The sequence below is a fragment of the Mobula birostris genome, chromosome 2 (genome assembly GCF_030028105.1).
Source record: "Mobula birostris isolate sMobBir1 chromosome 2, sMobBir1.hap1, whole genome shotgun sequence".
Lineage (NCBI taxonomy): Eukaryota > Metazoa > Chordata > Chondrichthyes > Myliobatiformes > Myliobatidae > Mobula > Mobula birostris.
The window spans coordinates 191,404,951-191,428,327 of NC_092371.1; the positions used below are offsets into that span (position 1 = coordinate 191,404,951).

Sequence of the window (23,377 nt, forward strand, 5' to 3'; positions counted from 1 at the left end):
GTTATTTTAGGTTTTATGTGTTATTTAGTATGATTTGGTCGGTTACTTTTTGGGTCTGGGAACGCTCAAAAATTTTTCCCGTATAAAATTGATGGTAATTGCTTCTTTGCTTTTCATCATTTCGGCAGGAAAGGTTTCATAGGAATGCTCTACCTTAGCAGGGGAAATACGGGACAAGGGCAGTCCCGTATGGGACAAACCAATTTAGCCCAATATATGGGATGTCCCGGCAATACGGGACAGTTGGCAACCCCATGTTCAAGTTCAACAGTGCATGACAGGGAATGAGGGAAGGTGCTGCTGATTCGTATCGTTTCTTTGCGGCCCGGTAGCACATGCTTTGCGGCCTGGTGGTTGGGGGACCGCTGGCATAGGGAGTGATCCCTGTGGGGAAAGCAGTAAGTGGGGGGGGTGGGAAGAAAGAAAAAAGGTGTACTTGGTGGTGAGATCCTGTTGGAGATGGCTGAAGTTTCGGAGAATTATGTGCTGGACACAAAGGCTGTTGGGGTGGTAGGTGAGGACAAGATGAACCCTATCCCTGGTAGGGTTTTGGGAGGATGGGGTAAGAGCAGACATGCATGAAATGGAAAAGATATGGTTGAAGGCAGTGTTGATGGTGGAGGAAAGGAAGCTCCTTTCTTTCAAAAAGGAGGGCATCTCCTTCATTCTAGAATGAAAAGCTTCATCCTGCGAGCAGATGCAATGAAGACGGAAGAGTTGAGAGAAGGGGATGTCGTTTTTATAAGTAACATGGTGGGAAGAGGTATAGTCCAGGTAGCTGTGAACCCATGGGTTTATAATAGACATCAGTGGATTAGCTGTCTCCCTCCCCTTTCTTGATCTCACTGTCTCTATCTCCCAAGACACCTTAACCACCGATGTCTATCATAAACCCACAGACTTGAGTTTTTCTCTCTCCCCTCCCAACTTTTAAACCTGCCTGAAACGTCGACTATACTCTTTTCCACCGATGCTGCCTGGCCTGCTGAGCTCCTCCAGCGTTTTGTGTATGTTGCTTGGATTTCCAGCAACTGCAGATTTTCTCTTGTTTGAGTTAAATAAACATGTTAACTGAATCACTTCATGCTCTGAATACTTAGGTTTGTTAAACAGTTCAATTTGATTGTAAGCCACAGTGTCAAGAAGCACTGAGGGAAAACCTACACAAACCTGACATTAGAATTTTACTACTAAACCTCTGTTAGAAAGTATTGACATAATGCTTTCAAGTAGAACTGTTAAATAATGTTGACATCTGAACAAGGACAATTGGAAGACACTGCATCTGGAGTTATTGCGGCAACACCAGAAGCAATTATTTTGAAAAATTCTGCCTCTTCAGTGATGTTAGCACCATCAAAAGCAGTGTCCAAGGAAGATACAGCTTCTCAAATAATTACAACAGCATCAGCAGATGGCCAGGAGGAGAAAATACAGTCCACTGAGGAACTACCTAGGAACACAAGTAATCCAAGGAAGATACAGCTTCTCAAATAATTACAACAGCATCAGCAGATGGCCAAGAGGAGAATATACAGTCCACTGAGGAACTACCTAGGAACACAAGTAAAAATGAAGATCATGCTGCTGCTGTCATACAGTCAGTATATAGAGGTACAAGGAAGAAACTGAAAGAAAATGCATCAAGTCATCCTGAGTGAGTTCTGTAATACTCTAGCTCAGTAGAGAAACAAAGAAGTTCATATAATCTCATGTTTCTATTGCTGGAGCCTGCAGTATTTTGATTTTACTGTTATTATTGAAAAAGCACTCCTTATTTTGTGTTGTGCCAATATTTCAAACACTGCGTCAGAGATACTTAAAATATCTACTTTTGTCATGGTTTTATTTTATAGGTGGAGCAAAGATATTTTAAAAATTTTTTAAGTACTTTGACAATTAAACATACTTCTATTTAAAATAATAAAATAAAACTTTTTGCAAAAAAAATGTTGACTTAATCACACTTTTGGTGATATCATGGATTGACCTTCAATGTTGTTCATTTGATGAGTTGTGCTTTGTATAAATACAATGCAGTGTGATGCCCTTATTTTAATGGAACTTAGACACAACGTTATTAATTCAAATAGACTTTTGTGCAGTATATCTACAATGCCTTGAAAAACTATTCAGTCCCTACTAGTTTCACATTTTACTGTCTCATTTTCTAAATTTAAATATATGGGAGAATTTTTGAGCTAATCCACAAAACAGTGTGCATACTGTATATTACCTCACAACTCACCCAATTTGCTGATGTACTAAGTTGGAGGACCACCTGAATAAATAGTCCCTCTTTCTGTAAAGTGCAACAGTATGATATTTAGAACAGGCCAAAGCAAAATGAAAACAAAAGAGCATTCAAGGCAAGTCAAGAAATGATAATAAAGCCGCCCAAATCCAGGGAAGGGTACAAGACTATCTCAAAAGCACTGAACATATCCCAGAGAACAGTGCAATTCATCATGAAAAAGTGGAAATAATAAGAAATCACGGGTGCACTGACTAGGTCAGGCTGTCTCTCTAAGCTTAGTCACTGGAGAAGAATGGCACTTAAAAGACAGGCTACTATGATGCCAACAGACACTCTGAGTGAGATGGAGGAGCTGGTGGCTGCAACTTGAAGATAAAGTTGATGGCTCCACAATCTCCAAGACCTTACAAAAAAAAGCTATATATAGAAGAGTGACAAAGAAGACTCCCTAGCTAAAAAAAAAAAGCATATCCTTACCCTTAAAGACTTTGCAAAGCATCACTTAGAAGATACTGTAAAGATGTGGAAGGAGGTCTTGTGGTCAGATGAGATAAGTGGAACTTTTTGGCCTCAACACTCAGCATATATGTGGCATAAAACTAATACTTCGCATCAGCCCAGATAACACCATCTATAGTGTGAAGTATGGTGCATGTAGCGTAATGTTATGGGGATGCTTTCCAGCAGCAGGAACTGGAAATCTAAGTCAGGATTGATGGGAAGATGAATGCTGCTAAATATAGAGAGATCCTAGATTAAAAACGTGCTAGCCTCTGCCGGAAAGCTTAAACTGCGGTGAAAGTTCGCATTTCAGCAGGACAACGACCCAAAGCAACCGCTAGAGAAACCATGGAGCGACCTTAACCTAATAGAACATCTCTGGCAAAACCTTAAGATGCTGCTGCAAACCACTGCCGCTCCCTAACTAACCTGCATAGCCGTAGCAATTTTGCAAGGAGGAATGAGCAAATCTTGCTCCATCACATTGTACAAAGCAGAAAGAGACTTATCCAAAAAGACTACTGGCTGTGATAGCTGCAAGAAGTACTGAGCAAAGGGGGAGGAATACTTCCGGTTTTGATGTTTTAGTTTTTCATGCTTTACAATTTTCCTTGTTTTTGGGCTCTACGGTGGGAAAAAAAGGAGCATGTGATTTACAAGTAAAAGCTGTCAGTTAAATTGATCGAAATTCCTGCTTGTAATACCCAATTATGTGAACAAAGGGTTGGGGGCTGAATACTATTACAAGGCACTGTAAATGTTAACTTATCCAACTGTATAAATTCAACATTATCAAATATAAATTTCAAATGTCTTTAAGGTACAAGTGTTAAAGACCTACTGGCTATCTCTGAAATATGTGAATCCTACAAAAGGTAACTGGTTCCCAGCAAAAGCTTTTGGGGTTGGAAACGTTTCTACTTCTCCTTTATCATCTTCAATATCATCAAAGTTACTTGTGTCTATGTCGCTACTCAATTCAGGCACAACAGGGGCTGCAGCTGTAAAGAAAAATAATAAGAGATTAGCTTTTGCTTCTTTACGCCAGCCAGGAATCTCACAAATCTCAGAAGTTTTAGGTCTTCAGTGTAAATAAAAGACTGACAGTTCAGTGCAATATAATATCCAATGTTTCTTAACTGTACAACTTGGGATATTATTCTTCTGCCATTGTTCTACAGTTTAATCTGCCAACTGGCAACACAATTTGATCATTTAACAATATAACACAATATTTCATTTACAGAATTAATTTCATTTTTCTTCTTTTACTCTAGATGATAAAAATCAAACTAAAAATATTCAGGTTTGGAAATATAATGAAAGGAATTATTCTAACTTACCAATAATAAAACAGAATTTTATTCATGTGTATAGTGGTAAATTATGAAAACATCAAATTTGTACCTAATCACGTCACGTTCATTGAGCAAAAGGTATCACAGCAAGGAGTAATCAAATGTGACAAACAGTAAAAGGATATCCCAACCAGCTATGGTAATATATTATTAAGAATAAGGATAGAAACTGTAAGTTAACCAAGCCTGGTTAACCAAGATCTGTCATCAGGTCTTCACAAGTGAACAGGAGGGTTTCCTCTACACATTATGCACAGGAACAATTTAAGATAATGTGTAATTAATCTGCTTTATATTTTTTAAAAAGAGAGCTTCATCAAATAGTATTATTCTAATTGGCTATTTTAGCAAACCTGACAGCTCTCCATCACACATCAATAACTATCTGGATGTGATTGATCAATATGCACACCTCAGAGTAGCAAGTGTGCTTTATTCTTAGGAGCTTTCAACCTATTTATTTACGAAACATCTCTCATGGATCTAAGAACACGCTGATTGAAAAAAGTGAACATCGTCAAATATGGAAGTGCTCATGACTGATAAAAGCAAGCAATAAGAGGTCGCACTAAGACTGGCAAAATTAAACTGAAGGAGATGTGACACCTCCACACAATCTAAAACAATATAAAAACAGGTCATTATATCCAGGTCAGGTCTGCACCCACTGCTCTCCTTCCCCCCCCACCATTCTGCAATCCCATGTCTCTCAGGTCCCACTGCCAGCTCTTGGGTCATTGGAGACTCCATCTTCCTCTCACCCCACCATCCCTGACTACCCAACACCTCACTCTTCCTCAGACACTACCAACCCCCTTCCCCCCTGCCCCACTGCCTGGATCCCAGCTCTCATCCATGCTGGGTCTTCAACATTCCCTCTGACCTTTCCCTCCTCTCTGAGTCAGAATGTTCTGACCATAGTAAGGGCCTCACCTGTGTCTCACTGTGCCCACATCTAAGCGTGTTCCGCGTCTGCCAAGACACTGAGCATTTCTTCCACCGCCTCTGTCTCTGAGCTGACTTCTTTGGCAAGGACTTTCCACCCCACAATGATGACCCCTTCTCCCGTCTTCGACCTGTCTCCTCTTCCTGGACACGCCACCCTGGTCTTCTGCCTGCTCTGGATCTTTTCATTGCCAACTGCCAACAGGGCATCAACTGTCTACACTTCAACACTCCTCTCTCCTATTCCAACCGCACACCTTCCGAACTCTCTGCTCTCCATTCCCTCCACGCTAATCCTAAGCTCACCATCAAACCCATAGATAAAGGAGGCGCTATAGTAGTCTGGCGGACCGAGCTCTACCTTGCTGAGCCTCAGCGACAATTCTCAGACGCCTCCTCTTACTTATTCTTTGAACAGGATCTCACTAAGGAACGCCAGGCCATTATCTCCCACACAATCAGCAACCTTATTGATTCCGGGGATCTCCCATCCATTGCCACCAACCTCATAGTTCGCAGTTCCCATTTCTACCTCCTACCCAAGATCCACAAACTCAATTGACCAGGTAGACCCACTTTTCAGCTTGTTCCTGCCCCATTGAACTCATATCTGCATACCTCAACTCTATTTTATCTTCCCTGGTTCAGTCCCTTCCTACCTACATTTGTGATACTTCACACACTCGGGATCTTTTCAATGATTTCAGGTTTCCTGGCCCCCATCATCTTATTTTTAGCATAGATGTCCAGTCCCTGTACTCCTCCAACCCCCACCCAGGAAGGCCTCAAAGCTCGGTTTCTTTCTAAACACCAGAACCAACCAGTACCCCTCTACCATCACTCTCCTCCATCTAACAGAACTTGTCTTCACTCTCAATAATTTCTTCTTTGGCTCCTCCCACTTGCTCCAAACAAAAGGTGTAACCATGGGCACTCACACGGGTCCCTGCTATGCCTGCCTTTTTGTCCGCTACATAGAACAGTCTATGTTCCAAGCTTACACTGGTGTCCGTCCCCCAATTTTTCTATGCTCTCCCTTGTCCATTCATCCCTGCGGCACTTATCCTTGCAAGTGGAACAGTTCTACGTTACATCTTACATCTCCTCCCTCACTACCATTCAGGGTCTCAAACAGTCCTTCCAGATGAAGCAACACTTCATCTGAGAGTCTGTTGGGGTCATACACTGTGGACAGTACTCCCAGTGTGTCCTCCTAAATATTGGTGAGACCCGACATAGATTCGGAGACCGCTTCGCCAAGCACCTACACTCTATCCACCAGGACATGCGTGATCTCCCAGTGCCCACCCATTTTAATTCCACTTCCCATTCCAATATGTTAATCCATGGCCTCCTCTACTGTCGTGATGAGACTACGCTCAGGTTGGAGGAACATCACCTTATATTCCATCTGGGTAGCCTCCAACCTGATGGCATGAATATAGATTTTGTGAAATTCCGGTAAGGCCCCCCTTCACCATTTCCCATACCCTTTCCCCTCTCTCACCTCATCTCCTTGCCTGCTCATCGCCTCCCTCTTGTGCTCTTCCTCTTTTCTTTCTTCCATGTCCTCTCCTCAGATTCCCCCTTCTCCAGCCCTCTCTCACCAATCAACTTCCCAGCTCTTTACTTCATCCCTCCCTCTCCCAATTTCATCTATCACCTTGTTTCTCTCTGCACTTCCCCACCTTTTAAATCTACTCATCTTTTTCCCCCCAAGTCCTGCTGAAGGGTCTCAGCCCGAAACGTCAACTGTACTTTTTTTTATATATAGATGCTGCCTGGTCTGCTGAGTTCCTCCAGAATTTTGTGTGAGTTGCATGGATTTCCAGCATCTGCAGATTTTCTCTTGTTTGTCACCATCTTCCATGCACAACACTGTTCAGAAATCCTAATGGCTCAGCATCTGATTCACCTGAAGGTATTTCCTAACCTCCCTGTTAACCAATTCAGGCTCCATTCCAGAATTCCCTACAAGCTCCACATGCCCTTTATCTAGCCATCCTTATAAATTCACAAGGCCTCTGGTTCCCATGTTCCGTTTTGAGGCTATAGTTCCCAGGACTTTTTTCAGACAACCATGACCATTTCCCAAATTCATTAAATTTATAGGTACCTCTATTTCCTGCGTTACTTTAAATTCACATAGTTCACTGAAAAAAAATTCATCATACTACAATATATCTGAAAACAATTCATTAAAATTGGGTTCTTATTTAAAAAGAAGCAATATCCATTTGTCCAGAAAGTCCACCAGCACTGAAGTCCCAAGGACACCAGCTTACTGGAATTCGACTGCATTAAGTGTGCTGGGCATGTTTAAATTTTACACATTTCAAGCAATGTCCACTATGGATCATCTTGGTGTGAGCTTCATGAACCAGCAATAGATGTTTAATCTTTAAACCCATACTACTGGACAGTATTATTTTTTTAACCTGAAATGTGGTTTCCAAAGCCATACATTTCAGGAGCAGTTTTCAAATGGTTTGAGAAGCTGAAACCACACTGCCTACTGCCAAACTATGTGGACATTTGAGGCTTACAGTATGGTTGCGTTGGTTATCTGAACTGTACCAGGTAAATTTTGAAAAGAATGAAAACTTGAACTGTACCAGGTAAATTTTGAAAAGAATGAAAACTTGTCCCATTATTTGTTATTCTTTCCATGCAAATACTTGTTTCAATAGAAAACAAATATACTTTATGGAGGAAAAAGTGAAATGCAATTTCTTTCCCTGGTGTGATTTTAATAATGTTAAAAATACGTATTCCCAAGACATGACCTCATTAACAATTAGATCAACTGAATCATTCTTGGTGCACACTCAGCTCACAACATCTTTTTTTTAAAATATTATGGCCAAAAACTTTCATCTGAACAAGCCTATTAGTATTTGAGACTACTCACTCAAAAAGCCTCTCAAAATTCAGAGGATTAGTAAACACACATTACAAAAGAATTTAATTCAGGGATACATTCAAGACATCCCATTCATGTAAACCAACAGACTAAATTAAAAATCTCTTCACTTCCTTCCTAAACGTTAGTCAAATGATTTCCAAAAATAATTACTTACAACCCTGTAAAGACTACATCATGCACATGCAGTGTTTTTAAAAAAACACTGCAAATGATTAACCAGTATTTCAATTTAGAACTCAGTTTGAGTAACTACCAACCACACACACACCATGCCATAGATTTCAAATTTCAATATAACATGCTAATACAGAATAATATGAAAATATTAAATCCTGTGGATTTTTCACTACTTACAATAATTGGATACATATTGGAAAGTACAGTATAATAAGTTACTGCTGACAATGATACATAGAAAACTCATTCCCAAAATCTGTGTAAAATTATTTTCTGAGTTTGGGAAGGAAACAGAAGCCTTCATAGCCAAAGCAATATGGACAGTTGGTTATTCCTTACTTGAATACATAATACCCAAACAGCTTTGGCTTTAAATTATACATTTAAAAGTCAACATTTTCTCCAAACTTCGTGTACAAAATACACACATTTCATTTTAATAACCAACTTAACTACCTTGTCCAACATTAGCATCTGTCTTGCACTGGTGTATAATCATAGCATTTGTTTTAACATTCAAATATTTACAGCATTTTTGATCAGTTGAATACTTCTCACAGGGAAAAATACTCAAACAACACCATATTCAAAGCATTTAGAAAATAAAATGTTAAGGTTAACAGTATCTGATCAAATGCCACTCTCTGAAGTCAGTTCAGCTGACTGCAAATATAATTTAAGATTCGATGCTAAAATTATACATGCATTTATTTTAAAATTTAGAATTGCTAGAGCAATTAAGCAACCTCTGAAAGATTCTTTGGAAGGTGAAAGTCATCAGACTCACATATCAGATTTCCACATATTTTACATTTTTCTATTACCATGATGTTATTTCTGTTGATATATCAAACTGTTTTAAATTGCAGCATTACTTGAATGCCTCTTCCATTGAGACATTAAGACTGAGTGATCTTTAAGCACTTTAACCACTGCTTTGTCTTCAAAGCCAAAAAAAAATCACTGCTTCAAAGTGAGAAACTATATTATTGAATCTAAGTATTCATGACTTCAGAGCATACAAATACTGTAATTTACTGTTAAAGGATTTTCAAAAGTTAAACTATTCAAGCAGTTTAACTTTCTTAGTTATTTGAAGTTACCAGTGTGTTAAACATAGCCTTATCATAATCATTAGTACTCACCCTCACGAATATTGTCCCATGTCCACTGATCGTTTTTGAAGAAAGGATGACGCTTGATTTCTTCAACTCCATTTCTCCCTAAGCGAACTTCCCTGAACATTACAATTAGTTGGAATGAGAAGTTAAATCAAGATAAATCAAATCATTATGTACACTGACTATGAATTCATTAGCAGTGAATGTGCTTTACTATTTTTTAATATGCCCAATGCTTTCACATTTTAGTCAATAATCAACATCGTTAAGTGCTGTATTCTGCCACGTGTGGAGCAATGCCGCTTAAACACTGAAACACTGTGAACGTTTTGGGGGAGGGTCTCAACACAGTGGAAAACAGCTACCAGAGCTCAAATGCTGCCAAATTATAGCAAGAATTTGTATTACAAACAGCCAACAGTAAGATGTTTAAATTGAGAATTCAATGCAATCAATACTCTACAAGGAAAATATTTTTTTATCCTGAACTGCTAACAATTTACTTTCTAAAATGAGATAATATTTAAAACTCAAGTTATGTGCAGTAGAAAGACTGCTGCAGCATACTGAACCATTCTCATCTTAGCTAATTATGTACAAGAACATAAAATATCCATTAAATATATTACTTTTTAAAATGTTTAATTGTAACTAAGTTTTCTAGAATTAATTCAAACCCAAGAGATTAAAATTTGAATTACCATTTTGTAATGTGAGCAACTGGTTCAAATATTTCCAGTCCTAAATTTAGTACAAACAGGAAATTATCTGCACGTGCTGAAAGTGCTCCCAAGTCCTTTATTTTTTTAAAGAATGACAACATTCAAATGAAATTGAGGAGAAATAACATTCAAATACTTCGATTATTTAATGTTTGTTCAGACACATTTTAGAATGTGATAGCTGCAAAATTAACCAATCTCAGATTAACTGAATCAAAATACACCAAGGATCAAACCAAATAAACTATTTCCAATGAACAATAGCAGCATGTCCTTAGAGAGTGAGAGATTTATTTTTTGGAGTGGAGAAATGAGCATTAAATGTCAGGAGGAAACAGGAGGTGTTTTGTTTTAATGCAGGGTAAGAGAGGTGCAGATCTGAGTTAAGAAACTTCCATACTTTGCAAGTCTCCCAGATTGACTCTGTGGGTGCAAGAAGGGCAACAGAGAACATCCCAGGACAACATGTCAAAGTTTGGCTGCAATATTCCAAAAGGAACTTTCCACATGGACTGGTGTCATCCTGAACATACATTGCAGAAAATGTGGTTCTGCACAAGGGTGACTTGCACCAGGAAGTGTCCAGAGGAATTTTCTGAGTAATATTAAACAACTGTTTTGATGGCGGGGGAAAAAATTTCAATTGCACATTACTAAACAAGATAAAGCCATCAAATTTCCAAGCTATAGGTTCAGTAACACATCACACAGCAACTGTGATCACGTAGGAAGTTGAGTAGAGCATTTCAGTTTACCAGCATATGTCAAATTAAATTGTTTGTAGAATTACTATAGTGGAAACCAATAAGAATCTAGAAAAGTAGTGGACAATGAATCATAAATTAATCTCTGTAATCAGTGGAGATTTGAACACAGCAACAAATAGATGGAGAATATTTTACATTTGGCAAATTTCGTGCTCCTTTTCCTGTACCCAATTTAACAAAAAAGAAATAAAAATGGAAACTAGAAATACGCAGCATTTGTGGAAACATTTAGTTTCATGAGAAAGTAAGGTACATAACCATTTCTTATCTAATTAAGTTTAAATCATAAACAGGTACAGAGACCAGGAAATAAGAGATCAACAATGAAGGTCTGTTGGGTTGATGTATGTCTGGAAGACTGGTAAGTACTTAGTTAATAGATGAGGCGGTATTTTAAAAGTTTGTTTTTTTTTTAAATTAATATGGATTAGGAGGGCAGAAAGGCTACGGTGAGATTGGGGCACAAAGTTAACGAGAAACTAAAACCCTGATGTCAAGTCTGCATTCAAAATAGAGGAAGTTCCACAATGCATTACTCCAATGTATAGTCGGTCGCCTAATGCTGAAAAAACCACATCATGAGCAGCAGGTATAGAATACCAAATTGAAACACATTATATTAAAGGAAAAAAGAAAAACCTTAATTTTCCGTTTTAGAATTCATTGAAAAAATCTCCAATGTATACAGCAAGTGCATTACAATGGGTTCAGTATGAGGAACAAGATACCAGACATTTTATTGACAGTTGTTAATAGCTGATAAATTGCATTACATGATTATGCCATTATCAGACTTCCTATGGCAAATTTAAATGGACAATTAACAAATCCAATAGCCACACAAAAGAAAAATCAAAAAAGCTAAGGGGCTAATGATATTTTCATGGCTAACACTAGAGCAACACTAGCCACCCTTCAACTTGCAGCATTTCACAGTTCAGGCTGTTAGATTAAGTCATACGTCATGTACTAAGTAGTCAGAGATGCTACCTTAAGCTCCTGGTGGATTATGTTTAATTATCTAACATCTCCTCTCCACCATTGATAATACATTCCATAGAGGAAGAGCTAAAGACAGCGCCAGAGGGTGATTTCTCCCAATCCATCTGCGGAACAGTTTAAATTCTTCTCATTAATGCCTCTTCGTCCCTGTTCAAGGTGGCTGGGGTCCTGTCAGAATCCATGATCTACAGTTGCACTCAAACTGCGGTTCTTCACGGTGGCTGATTCCCGCTCCCAGCATTTTCGATATCTCCAAAAGCACCAGCCTAAAAGACATGCACCTTTGGGGTGTGGCCTTGTGGACGACCCGATTGCTCACTGGTGTCGCTGAATGAAGATTCGTGGGAGATGAGAACATCGAGACAATGGGTGTGGCTGTTGGGGGCCTCTGCACTTGGACAATCGCACTCTCTCTCTTGATGGTGAGAGAGTTTGCTACCGATTCTTGAGTCGGAGAACTTGAAATAAAGCGGCGCTGCAGACTATAACACTGATGTGGCAGGAGTGATACCTCTCTCGCCCTTGTTAGTGGCATGTTGAATTGTTGAGATGAACAGTTGTTTTTGATGGACTCGAGATCATGGTCTCTTTGGAGGCTTTGCTATTGCTTGCATGCCAGGTAGTGGGGGGCAGAAGCTTTTGCTGAGTCGGGTGGGGGAGGGTTGATGCTTTACTGCTGCTTGTGCAAGGGGGAGGGAGGGCTTTGGGGTTCAGGCATTTTCCTGTCATTCATTCTTTGGGGTTTTTCTTCTGTTTCATGGATGCCTGCAGAGAATTAAATTTTCGGGTTGTATATTGAACCATGGATTTATTATCTATCCAATCCCATTGTGTCTCAGAGTAAACCATCATTAATCTCAATGTTACGTGGAAAATGCCCAATTGTCAATAAAGTTCAAAACAAATTTATTGTCAAATTTCATATATGTCACAATATACAACCCTGAAATTCATTTTCTTGTCGGCATTCACAGTAAATACAAAGAAACACAATAGAATCAATGAAAGACCACGTGCAGCAACAAAGGCTCCATTTACTTGTTTTGAAGCATATAAAGTACAGCTGGCCTCAAGACTTAAAGGAGAAAGAACAGTAGATACAGGTGTCCCCCGCTTTTCGAACGCTTGCTTTATGAAACCTCACTGTTACGGAAGACCTACATTAGTTCCGTTTTTGCTAACAGAAGGTGTTTTCACTGTTACGAAGAAACGCAGCGCGCGATAAAAAAGCAGCGCACGCCTCAAGAAGCTGCTCCTCCCCGGGACGGCATTCCCGCCAGCATTGCTTAAACACGTGCCTGTGAGCAGCTGTTAGCAAGACGAGTTCTACGTACCGGAAAAGCCTAAAAGAGATTGTAAGGGTGTTACACTTAGCATAATACTAGACATAATTAAGCATTTCAATCCTGGTGAACGAAGTAAGGACAAAGTGTGTTTGGCTTGTGGAAGCTGACGAAGATGATGTTGAAGAGGTTTTGGCATCCCATGACCAAGAACTGATAGGTGAAGAGCTGATGCAATTGGAAAATGAAAGGATAGCAATCGAAACCGAATTCAGTAGCAAAAGTGAAGTCGTCCAGGAACTGAATGTGAAGCAACTGCATGAGATTTTCGCTGCAATGATAAAGTATGACTTTAATTCTGAAAGAGCATGTTGATTTAGGGCATACAGTATTTGCAAGATGGTTTGAGTGTTTACAAAGAACAGTATGATAGAAAAATGCGCAAGGCTCAGCAGTCAAGCAAGCCTTCCACAGCAGATGACAAACCTCGACCTTCGACATCGAGGCGGGCAGTCATTGGAGAAGATAAGCTGCCTGCCCTAATGGAAACAGACGACGATGAGATAACACCCCAGTGTTCCACCACCCCAAACTGCCGACAGGTACCGATTCGTGGAGAATACAGCAGTAGCCAGGAGGCACACAGCACATCTTTAAGAAAAAGGCCAAAATAAACAAGCTAATTAATTAGGTACCACCTGGCACGTAATTAATTAGCTTGTTTATTTCAGCTTTTTTCTTAAAGATGTGCTGTGTGCCTCCCAGCTACCACTGCACCCCTGATGCTTCGCAGATCGGTATCGGTCGGTGGCCCGGAAGGTGGGGGCAACTGCACCACCCAAACTCCGACGACTCAGTCTAACACAGGCTATCAGTGTGCTCGGCACGCTGTCTTTCCGATTCCCGTAAGTGATACTACACTGTACATACATTATTTCTACTTTATATAGGCTGTGTATTTTTACGTGTTATTTGGTATGACTTGGCAGCTTCCTAGCTTAAAGGTTAGTGGAGAGATTGTTCTTGCCAACAGCGCTTGCGTGAGATTTTCTGCCGAAGGCGCTTGCGTGAGATTTTTGCTGAATGATTGTAGAAAAGTATTTCTAGTTTATATAGGCTGTGTATTTATCATATCATTCCTGCTTTTACTACGTTACTGTTATTTTAGGTTTTGTGTTATTTGGCATGATTTGGCAGGTTATTTTTGGGTCTGCGAACGCTCACAAAATTTTCCCATATAAATGAATGGTAATTGCTTCTTCGCTTTACGACATTCCGGCTTACGAACCGTTTCATAGGAACACTCTACCTTCGGATGGCGGGGAAACCTGTAATGCCAAACCCTTCAGGTGACATATATGCAAGGGAAATGTCAGCATTTAGACCAACATTTTATTGGTTGCACGCAATAGGAATCAGGCTATAGTCTTCAGCTGTGCAGGTGAATACATGGATACAGTGTATTTTGGTTGCGAAAGTAACAGTTCAGAGTCCAATGTTTGAAGGCACATTAATTGGAAAGTCAAAGTTGTAGTGCCAAAAAAAATTACATTTAAGAAGATATTACATTAAATACATCAGGTTTAATAAGAGAAACATAATAATTCACAAGTAAATTCATATTTATTTTCCAGCAGGTAGAACAAGATTCAGGAATATGGGACGGAAATGTACTTCATTATTTTCCATACTTTGGTCAACTAAAACGGTTGCTACAGAAGGAAGAATCACCCTACTGAAGACACACCAACAAAGAAAGTCAAAGAAGTTGAGTGTCCAGCCTGGAGATAATGGCCCGTGTACTCCTGAGAGTACACACTGCCCTTTCTTCGACAGGACCAAGTCTGGAAGCATAGTCTTAGCTCTTTTGACAATCAGAAATTATTAATGACAATTTTCAGAGGTTAAAAAAATGTACATTTACAGAAAATACCATTGAAATAAAGCAAATGAAATGAAGTCCCTGTGAGATGTTATTATCTTTTATTCATGTAATGGACCCACACCTGCCTAGGATGCACTCATCTGTATCCAAGGCAGGCTAGTCCCTCGACATCAACTGAAAAAATGTGGCAAAGTTTCTTGTACTTCTTCCCAGCAAAAGATGAAAGTACAGATGACTCAAACAGCAGCAGTTTTACATAATAATTTTGAAGCACACATCGTATTGTGATTATTTCATGTACAAAGAATAGGTGAGGACTTGTTTATTTATCTCCAAAATGAAGTGAAATCTTATTGGCAGCAATGGAAGAGCTATTTAATAACAGATATCACACCAAGAATAGGAGGGCAAAATGGAATGATCATACAAAGAGCTCAGCCAGTATCCGTGTACTGTATAGCAGCAAAACCTGCATGGGAAAGAGATGAATTTCAATTAAGATACATCGTCATCTGCATAGTCAACTTTCTATCTCATGGACTCAACAATGAGCCATACCCGTTTGCTGTGCTACTGCTGGGGTTGAGATCCTTTTGCTAATAAATGACTTGTTACATTTTCCTGGAGGATCCTGAGTTGTTCGGTGATGTTAGAACATAGAACACAGAAAACCTACAGCACAATACAGGCCCTTCAGCCCACAAAGCTGTGTCAAACATGTCCTTACCTGAGAAATTACCTAGAGTTACCCACAGCCCTCTATTTTTCTGAGTCCCATGTACCTATCCAGGAATCTCTTAAAAGAATCTATTGTATCCGCCTCCACCACTGTCACCGGCAGCCCATTCCACACACTCACCACTCTCTGTATAATAAAATTAGCCTTGCCATTTCCTCTGTACCTACTTCCAAGCATTTTAAAACTGTGCCCTCTCGTGCTAGCCATTTCAGCCCTGGGAAAATGCACCTGACTATCCACACAATCAATGACTCTCATCATCTTATACATCTCTATCAGGTCACCTCTCATTCTCCGTCTCTCCAAGAAGAAAAGGCTGAGTTTACTCAACCTATTCTCATAAGGTGTGCTCCCCAATCCAGGCAACATCTTTTTAAATCTCCTCTGCACCCTTTCTATGCTTTCCACATCCTTCCCGTAGTGAGGCGACCAGAACTGAGCACAGTACTCCCAAGTGGGGTCTGACCAGGATCCTATATAGCTGCAACATTACCTCTCGGCTCCTAAACTCAATCTCACGATTAATGAAGGCCAATGCACTGTATGCCTTCTTAACCACAGAGTCAACCTGCGCAGCTTTAAGTCCTATGGACTCGGACCCCAAGATCCCTCTGATCCTTCACACTGCCAAGAGTCTTACCATTTATACTATAACCTGCCATCATATTTGACCTACCAAAATGAACCACCTCACACTTATCTGGGTTGAACTCCATCTGCCACTTCTCAGCCCAGTTTTGCATCCTATCAATGTCCCGCTGTAACCTCTGACACCACTCCACGTTATCCACAACACCCCCAACCTTTGTGTCATCAGCAAATCTACTAACCCATCCCTCCACTTCCCCATCCAGGTCATTTATAAAAATCACAAAAGAGTAGGGGTCTCAGACCCTGAGGTACACCACTGGTCACCGACCTCCATGCAGAATATGACCCATCTACAACCACCCTTTGTCTTCTGTGGGCAAGCCAAATGTGGATCCACAAAGCAAGGTCCCCTTGCATCCTATGCCTCACTTTCTCAATAAGCCTTGCATGAGTACCTTATCAAATGCCTTGCTGAAATCCATATACACTACATCTACTGCTCTACCTTCATCCATGTGTTTAGTCACATCCTCAAAAAATCCAGTCCGGCTCGTAAGACACAACCTGCCTTTGACAAAGCCATGCTGACTATTCCTAATCATATTATGCCTCTCAGGATTTTCTCCATCAACTTACCAACCGCTGAAGTAAGACTCACTGGTCTATAATTTCCTGGGCTATCTCTACGCCCCTTCTTGAATAATGGAACAACATCCAAAACCCTCCAATCCCCCGGAAGCTCTCCCAATCCCATTGATAATGCAAAGATCATCACTAGAAGCTCAGCAATCTCCTCCCTCGCCTCCCACAGTAGCCTGGGGATATCTCGTCCGGTCCCGGTGACTTATCCAATTTGATGCTTTCCAAAAGCTCCAGCACATCCTCTTTCTTAATATCTACACTCTCAAGCTTTTCAGTCCACTGTAAGTCATCCCTACAATCGCCAAGATTCTTTTCCGTACTGAATACTGCTTTCCCTACTGACCTCCTCGTTTCTGATCTGAGTGTTCAGCATCAGGGAGAGGAACAATGAATCCAGTGTTGCCAGACAACTTATAATCTTTTCAGACAAAACTGTGTGTTGGATACACAACTGTAGAAAGCTTTAGTATGTATATGAACTGAATATTTATTAAGCTCTTCCCTGACTATGCTTTTAAAATCCTTCCTGTTGCTGTGGTTAAACAGAGTGGCATGCATTGCCAGGAATATTTTTATATATTTTTTAAATACAGGTATCATACGTGCTATTTTCCATTCCAATGACACAACTTCCATATCTGAGGATTGGAAGATTATGTCATGTCCTTATATAATATCATCTCCACCTTCCTCAACCCTCCAATTCTCCGGAACCTCTCCCATCCCCATTGATGATGCAAAGATCATCGCCAGAAGATATCCAGAAATAGAATATCTCCTATCTGTTACTTATTTTAAACATAGCCGTTCTTTTAATATATTCCATCCCCACCCTGCCCATCAAATTTCATGACATCCACCTTCTTTACTGCTTCTCCTTGACAGTAAACTCACTTTGTGTTTCCCTTTGGCTTCCCTCCTGACTTATAATTGTTCCCACCTCTTAATATCTAGTCATTATTTACATCCTTAATAACTGTCTTTTTGTTCACTTGTCCTCTCAACTTACTATATTCAACTGGTGCTTTATACTTTAATAAGGTTCTGTTGGTTGGATTGAAAACAGACAGTTATCAAATCAAAGACTAAAACAGCCATAAAAATTAATTCAAATGAATTAACGCTATCAAATAATTTTGGACAGAGTTTCCTGCATTTTAAATAAGAAAACTGTTACTGGTTTGCTATTTGGTCTACATTTTTATACAGACTATATTAACAAACTCTGCATTTATGTCTTCCTGTGCACAATCAAAAATCAGGTTCGGGCTAGATTGTTGTTACTCATGTTTCATTAGTGGCCGCCAAAAAGGATTCACAATATCAATCAAAAAAAAATTCACCATTAACATAGTTTATCCTGCATTATTTCAAGCCTTCCTCAAGTTGACTAACTGCCTTCACATCAAGTTCAACAAATCTGACTTGAGATAATTGTGAATTAGTAGGGATAAAAATTCTCATGATATGAAGGGGATTCGAAAATTAGAATTATGGATTTTTGTGCTTTAAATTACGGTAATTGAGCCAAAAATTTAATAACTATAAGACACATTAGATTTATATTTACTTGTGAAGTAAGAAACACGTTAACAGAGGAATCAACTTACACATTTGCTAATATTCAATACAGGCTTTTAAAATTTTGGGAAAATTACCTGTCTGTCAAGAAGGCACAGATGAGGTCTTTGGCATGCTTTGAGATTTCAACATCATCTGGAAAGTTGAGCGAATTTTTGTGATCCATAATTTTACTGTATGTACCCACAAGGGAATCCGCATAAAATGGTGTATCACCTGATACAGAGTATAACAGGAATTCACATAAGGTGATGTATTCTTTAAAAAAATTCAAACACCTCAGCAGTATGTTAAATTTCCTGTCAGAGACGCATAAAATAAAAAGTAATATTTCACAGGTTTTTTTTAGCCACTCTGATCATAGCAGCAGTTATAAAATACGGCAGTTATATGACAGAGAGAAGTTGAGGAAACTAACTTTCTGAGTGGAGACTTGAATCAAGATACAAAAGTCATAGGTATCCATAGGTGATGAGGAAAGAACTTCCCAAAGGTGACATGAGATCAGAAGAAACATTCTCTGAACAAAGCATGTTTTTAGTCTCAATAAAAGTCTCGGAGCACAATACTTTATAATTAAACTCTTACTTTAAGAAGCAGCATAACATTTTCTTACAAATGAGAAAATTATGGAAAATACCAAAATAAGGCCAACATTGATACTGTAAGTTCAGTATCAATAGACTTTGAACTTGCATCCCTATTTCAAATGGAGGGAAGGCATTGCATACAGGGCATTCTAAAGAAATAAATCAAGGACACAGACTTGTCCGTGTAAACAAAATAGGTGTCAAAACAATGTCACTGAATTGCCACAAGATTTTTATTATTTTTTATTCCTGGGATTTAGTGGAGATGGGTGGGTATGCTGGAAGCATCTTAACTCTGCAATTCCAAATTCAAATCATTCCCATTTTAAATAGACACGTAGGATGCTCCATTTTCCAAACTAAAAACGAAAGAAAGGAAAGAAAAACTGAATTATTGACCAGGTGGCCTTAAAACAACTGATAATAAAAGAAAGAACAAGTAAAAACACATAAAATTCTCAACTTAGTAGCGTGGATCAAGTGTGAAGATAGCATATCTATTTCCAAAGGAGCGAATAAAGTCATGTACAGCAGAATAGCTATCGATGTTATTTGCATAATTTCATGAGATACAACATAAAGGTCCTTCATAAGCAAAAGTTACATAAAATTACATGGAATTCACGCAAAATTTTTGACCTACTGCAAAATGATAGAAGACAGATAGTGGGGAAAATCAGCAGGCGTTCAGAATGGATGGATTTTTTGGGACTGTATTTATAAATGGCAATTAAGAATAATTCAAGAAATGGGAGGGATCCATTGTTGTAATGACTTGAGATCTGAGATTGTGGAAAACTGTGGATTACATTGGAGGAACTTTTGCTCCACCTTTTAATGCCCAGTGCAACTTTTAGAAGCTGTAAAACTAGAGTCATTCAATACCCAGTGACTTGAAACAAAAATGGCATTCATTTATTAAAATTAGGGAACACTGGCACTTAGAGGTATACAGCACAGGGCTAAAAAGTATGCTGCTAGGCTGAAGTGGAAAACTGAATGCTGTTCTGTGCACCACACTAGACCAAGTTATTAACCTTTAAGGGCAACATCATTTACCAAAATGATAATCAGAGTCTGTATAAATTAACAACTGTGTCTGTATTGTCTGTATCTCAGAAGCTAAAATAAAGGTAAGAGATGGGGCATCATTTTAACACTATGTCCAGACCATTCAGGTGTGAGGTTATAAAACTCTTGCAAATGTGAAGAAAGTGTGAAGCTCTTTAACAAATGATGGTTGATGCCAACACAACTATTAATTAATTTCCTATAACCACAGATATTAAGGGATATAGAATAAAGACACACAGAATTACTTTACAGATGAGCTATGATCTAAATGAATAGTGGAACAGAAGTAAGGAATGCAGTGATCTGGTCATGTATCTTTATGCCTATTGCATATTTCAAGCATTTTATATTTAAATTAGACTTCCAGCAGACGTGGCTTTTGTTTCATAGAATGAAAAATCAAAGCATTGGTTGTCTGCAATCTGATGTAACGAATGTGGACTTAAATCATTAGCAAAAGTGACTGGGGTTCAAATGACAAAGATAGTGTATTGTTTAAGTAAAAAGAGTGGGAAATTAGGAATTATTAACTTCCCTCTCACATCTCAACAACTTAAAATACACTTTATATCTGAGGAAAGGTCATCAATGTAAAACAATAACTCTTTCTTTCTCTTTACAGACAGGGCCTGAGCTGTTGAATATTTCAAGAATGTTCTGCTTCATTTAAAAACTATCTCTGATCCAGTGGAAACTAGGCATCCACAGGATTGATTACCAATGGACACATCTCAAAATTGGTTATCCACAATCAGAACTCGTAGCATTGTATTAAAACACTAATCTTTAACCTCACAATCTACTATATCTCTCACTCTTAGTACCACAAAATGAGGGTTTAATTATTTGAGTACAAAGCATGCCAGGAGCAGTAACAAAAAGCAATATTACATGTTTGTAGCTGCAATGAAGAGTTAACTCACAAGAACATAAAAAAGGAATTGTCTGTGCAATATGGCACCTTAAGCCTGCTTGGTCATTTAGTAAGATCATGGTTAAAATAATCGTAACCAAAATACTACTTTTCTGCCTGCTCTTCATAAACCAACACTCCCATAGCCCAAAGAATTGTACGTCAACAGGAAAGGCAATATTTAGCTATCACAGGAGGATACATACTAACCATGAAAAATTAAATGCCGTAAAGAAGACATTTTTAACCATCGATTTCTGTTTCATTTATAATTTTAATACCATTAGCAAGCTTCTAAACTTACCAACCAACATTTCATATAAGAAAACTCCTACAGACCACCAATCGCATTCCCGTCCATAATAACCATCTCCACCCTGTGATTTTAGTACTTCAGGAGAAATGTAATCAGGAGTTCCAACTGCTGTATCACATCGAACCATTCCACTCTGTATATTAAGAGGATTATGAAACAGAAAAATTTACAAAATAAGTAACTCAAACACTAAAACGTTAATGTTTTAACAGTAGTTACACGATTACAATAAAGCCCATGGAACCCAAACATTTTGCACTTTCCAAAAGATTGGCACTTTAATGAACACTATTCACTTTGTATGAAACACAAGGGAGCTTATTTACAGTAATAGTCATGTAAAAGGAAAAAAACCTACATTAAATTTAGTAAAAGCTGTTCCCAATTGTGAATGAATGCATCAGATTAATCTCCATTTTTTAGCAATTATTATTACTCAAGTAAAAATAACTGCACTGGATGACTTACAATGAGAAATAATCTGTACACAATTTCCAGAAAAAAAAACCTCAAATTATTGGTCTGCTCTTATATGCAAAGACTGGAATCAATGCATGCATCAATGAATTTCAAATTCAAACCCAATTAGCAATATTTGTACAAAACTAATGAAGTTTCCATGCAGAATTAAACATCAGATACAATATTGCTCTGATATTAAAACTGCAATATTCCAACACATCTCAAACTTAAAGCAAAAATTTTTGAAAACAATAGAAAATATACCAATTGTTTCTTCACAATGGTTGTTGCTGCATGGAAATTTTGACCATTGCGCTAGTTTTGAAGGCCATGAATGAAATTATAAATGCCAATGCATTATCAGAAACCCAGAGTCAGGGAACAGCTACCATTTCATGAAAAATGCAAATTAGCACATGATATGTTCAATTACATTCACAAGTAATGAAAAGATGAAGCTGTTTCAATCTTTACAAAGCAAAACAAATGAATGCTGCTTTTCTACAATTATTAGACAGTTTATTCAACTAAATTACATGCAAATCATAAATCAACCAAATTAAGAGTTCAATACCACAAATAAAAATCTTCAGTGGACAATTGCAATTATTTTTAATGCACAAGTTAAAAAAGTGTTTCCAAAAACTGTTAAACATTTCACATCTTTTGTATGCTAGTTAACTTACCGAATCCATTTTCATGCAAGTGCCAAAATCTGCCAACTTTAAGTGTCCTAGTTTGTCTAACAGCATATTATCAGGCTTAACATCTCTATGTATAAAACCCATTGAGTGAATGCCATCCAAGGCAAGCACTACTTCAGCAGTGTAGAATTTGGCCCATCTTTCAGGCACATCATAATTGCTCATGAGATTTACAAGGTCACCACCAGGCATATATTCCATAACCATGTAGAGATACCGGTCATCTTGAAAGGCATAAAATAGCTGCAAACAAAAGGTAGCCACCAGTTAAAATTTTTGAATTTTTAATAATAGTAAATGATTTGTATTCACTGTGTTGAATAGTGCCATTAAACATTTATTTTTAAGCACATGGTCTAAAATATTTTATGATAAACACACATATATTACCCACCTGTAAACTGGCTATCATTTTGTAATTCTACCTAATATACCAACAACTTCTATTTGGAAACTGTAAAAGTAAATTGCTAGAGCCAGCAATATATTGTATTGATGGATTTTTAAAAAATTAAAACAAAATCATCTTGTTCAATCCAAAGGATGTGTTCAGCTGAAATCAACCAAGAATGCTATGAGATCAAATGGTAGACTTTCTTTCAGAGCACAGATTTAGCTCTGTTCCTAACTACTCATGATTGAATTGACTATTGATACCTAACAGAGCCTAGTGTTGAAAATATTGACAGTATCTGTAAAGACATGGCAGACATTCAGTGAAGTTGAACACTCAAGTTAAAATACTATTGAGTATCGAAAGAGTGATTAGATGAAATATTACTGAGTATAGAATGCTATAGGCAGGAAGTATTCAATTATCC

General features: G+C 38.4%; 1 protein-coding gene across 4 annotated transcripts in view; it reads right to left on the minus strand.

Moving 5' to 3' along the window:
- LOC140193983 (rho-associated protein kinase 2-like) overlaps window positions 1–23,377 on the minus strand; it is a 264,425-nt gene that overhangs the window by 123,588 nt on the left and 117,460 nt on the right. For all 4 annotated transcript variants that reach the window (XM_072251236.1, XM_072251238.1, XM_072251235.1 and 1 more), the window contains exons 5-9: window positions 22,539–22,799; window positions 21,379–21,523; window positions 18,575–18,713; window positions 9,310–9,401; window positions 3,600–3,759 (exon numbers count right to left, since the gene is read on the minus strand). In XM_072251236.1, coding sequence (XP_072107337.1) covers window positions 3,600–3,759; window positions 9,310–9,401; window positions 18,575–18,713; window positions 21,379–21,523; window positions 22,539–22,799 — 797 coding nt within the window. The remainder of the gene's footprint in view (window positions 1–3,599; window positions 3,760–9,309; window positions 9,402–18,574; window positions 18,714–21,378; window positions 21,524–22,538; window positions 22,800–23,377) is intronic.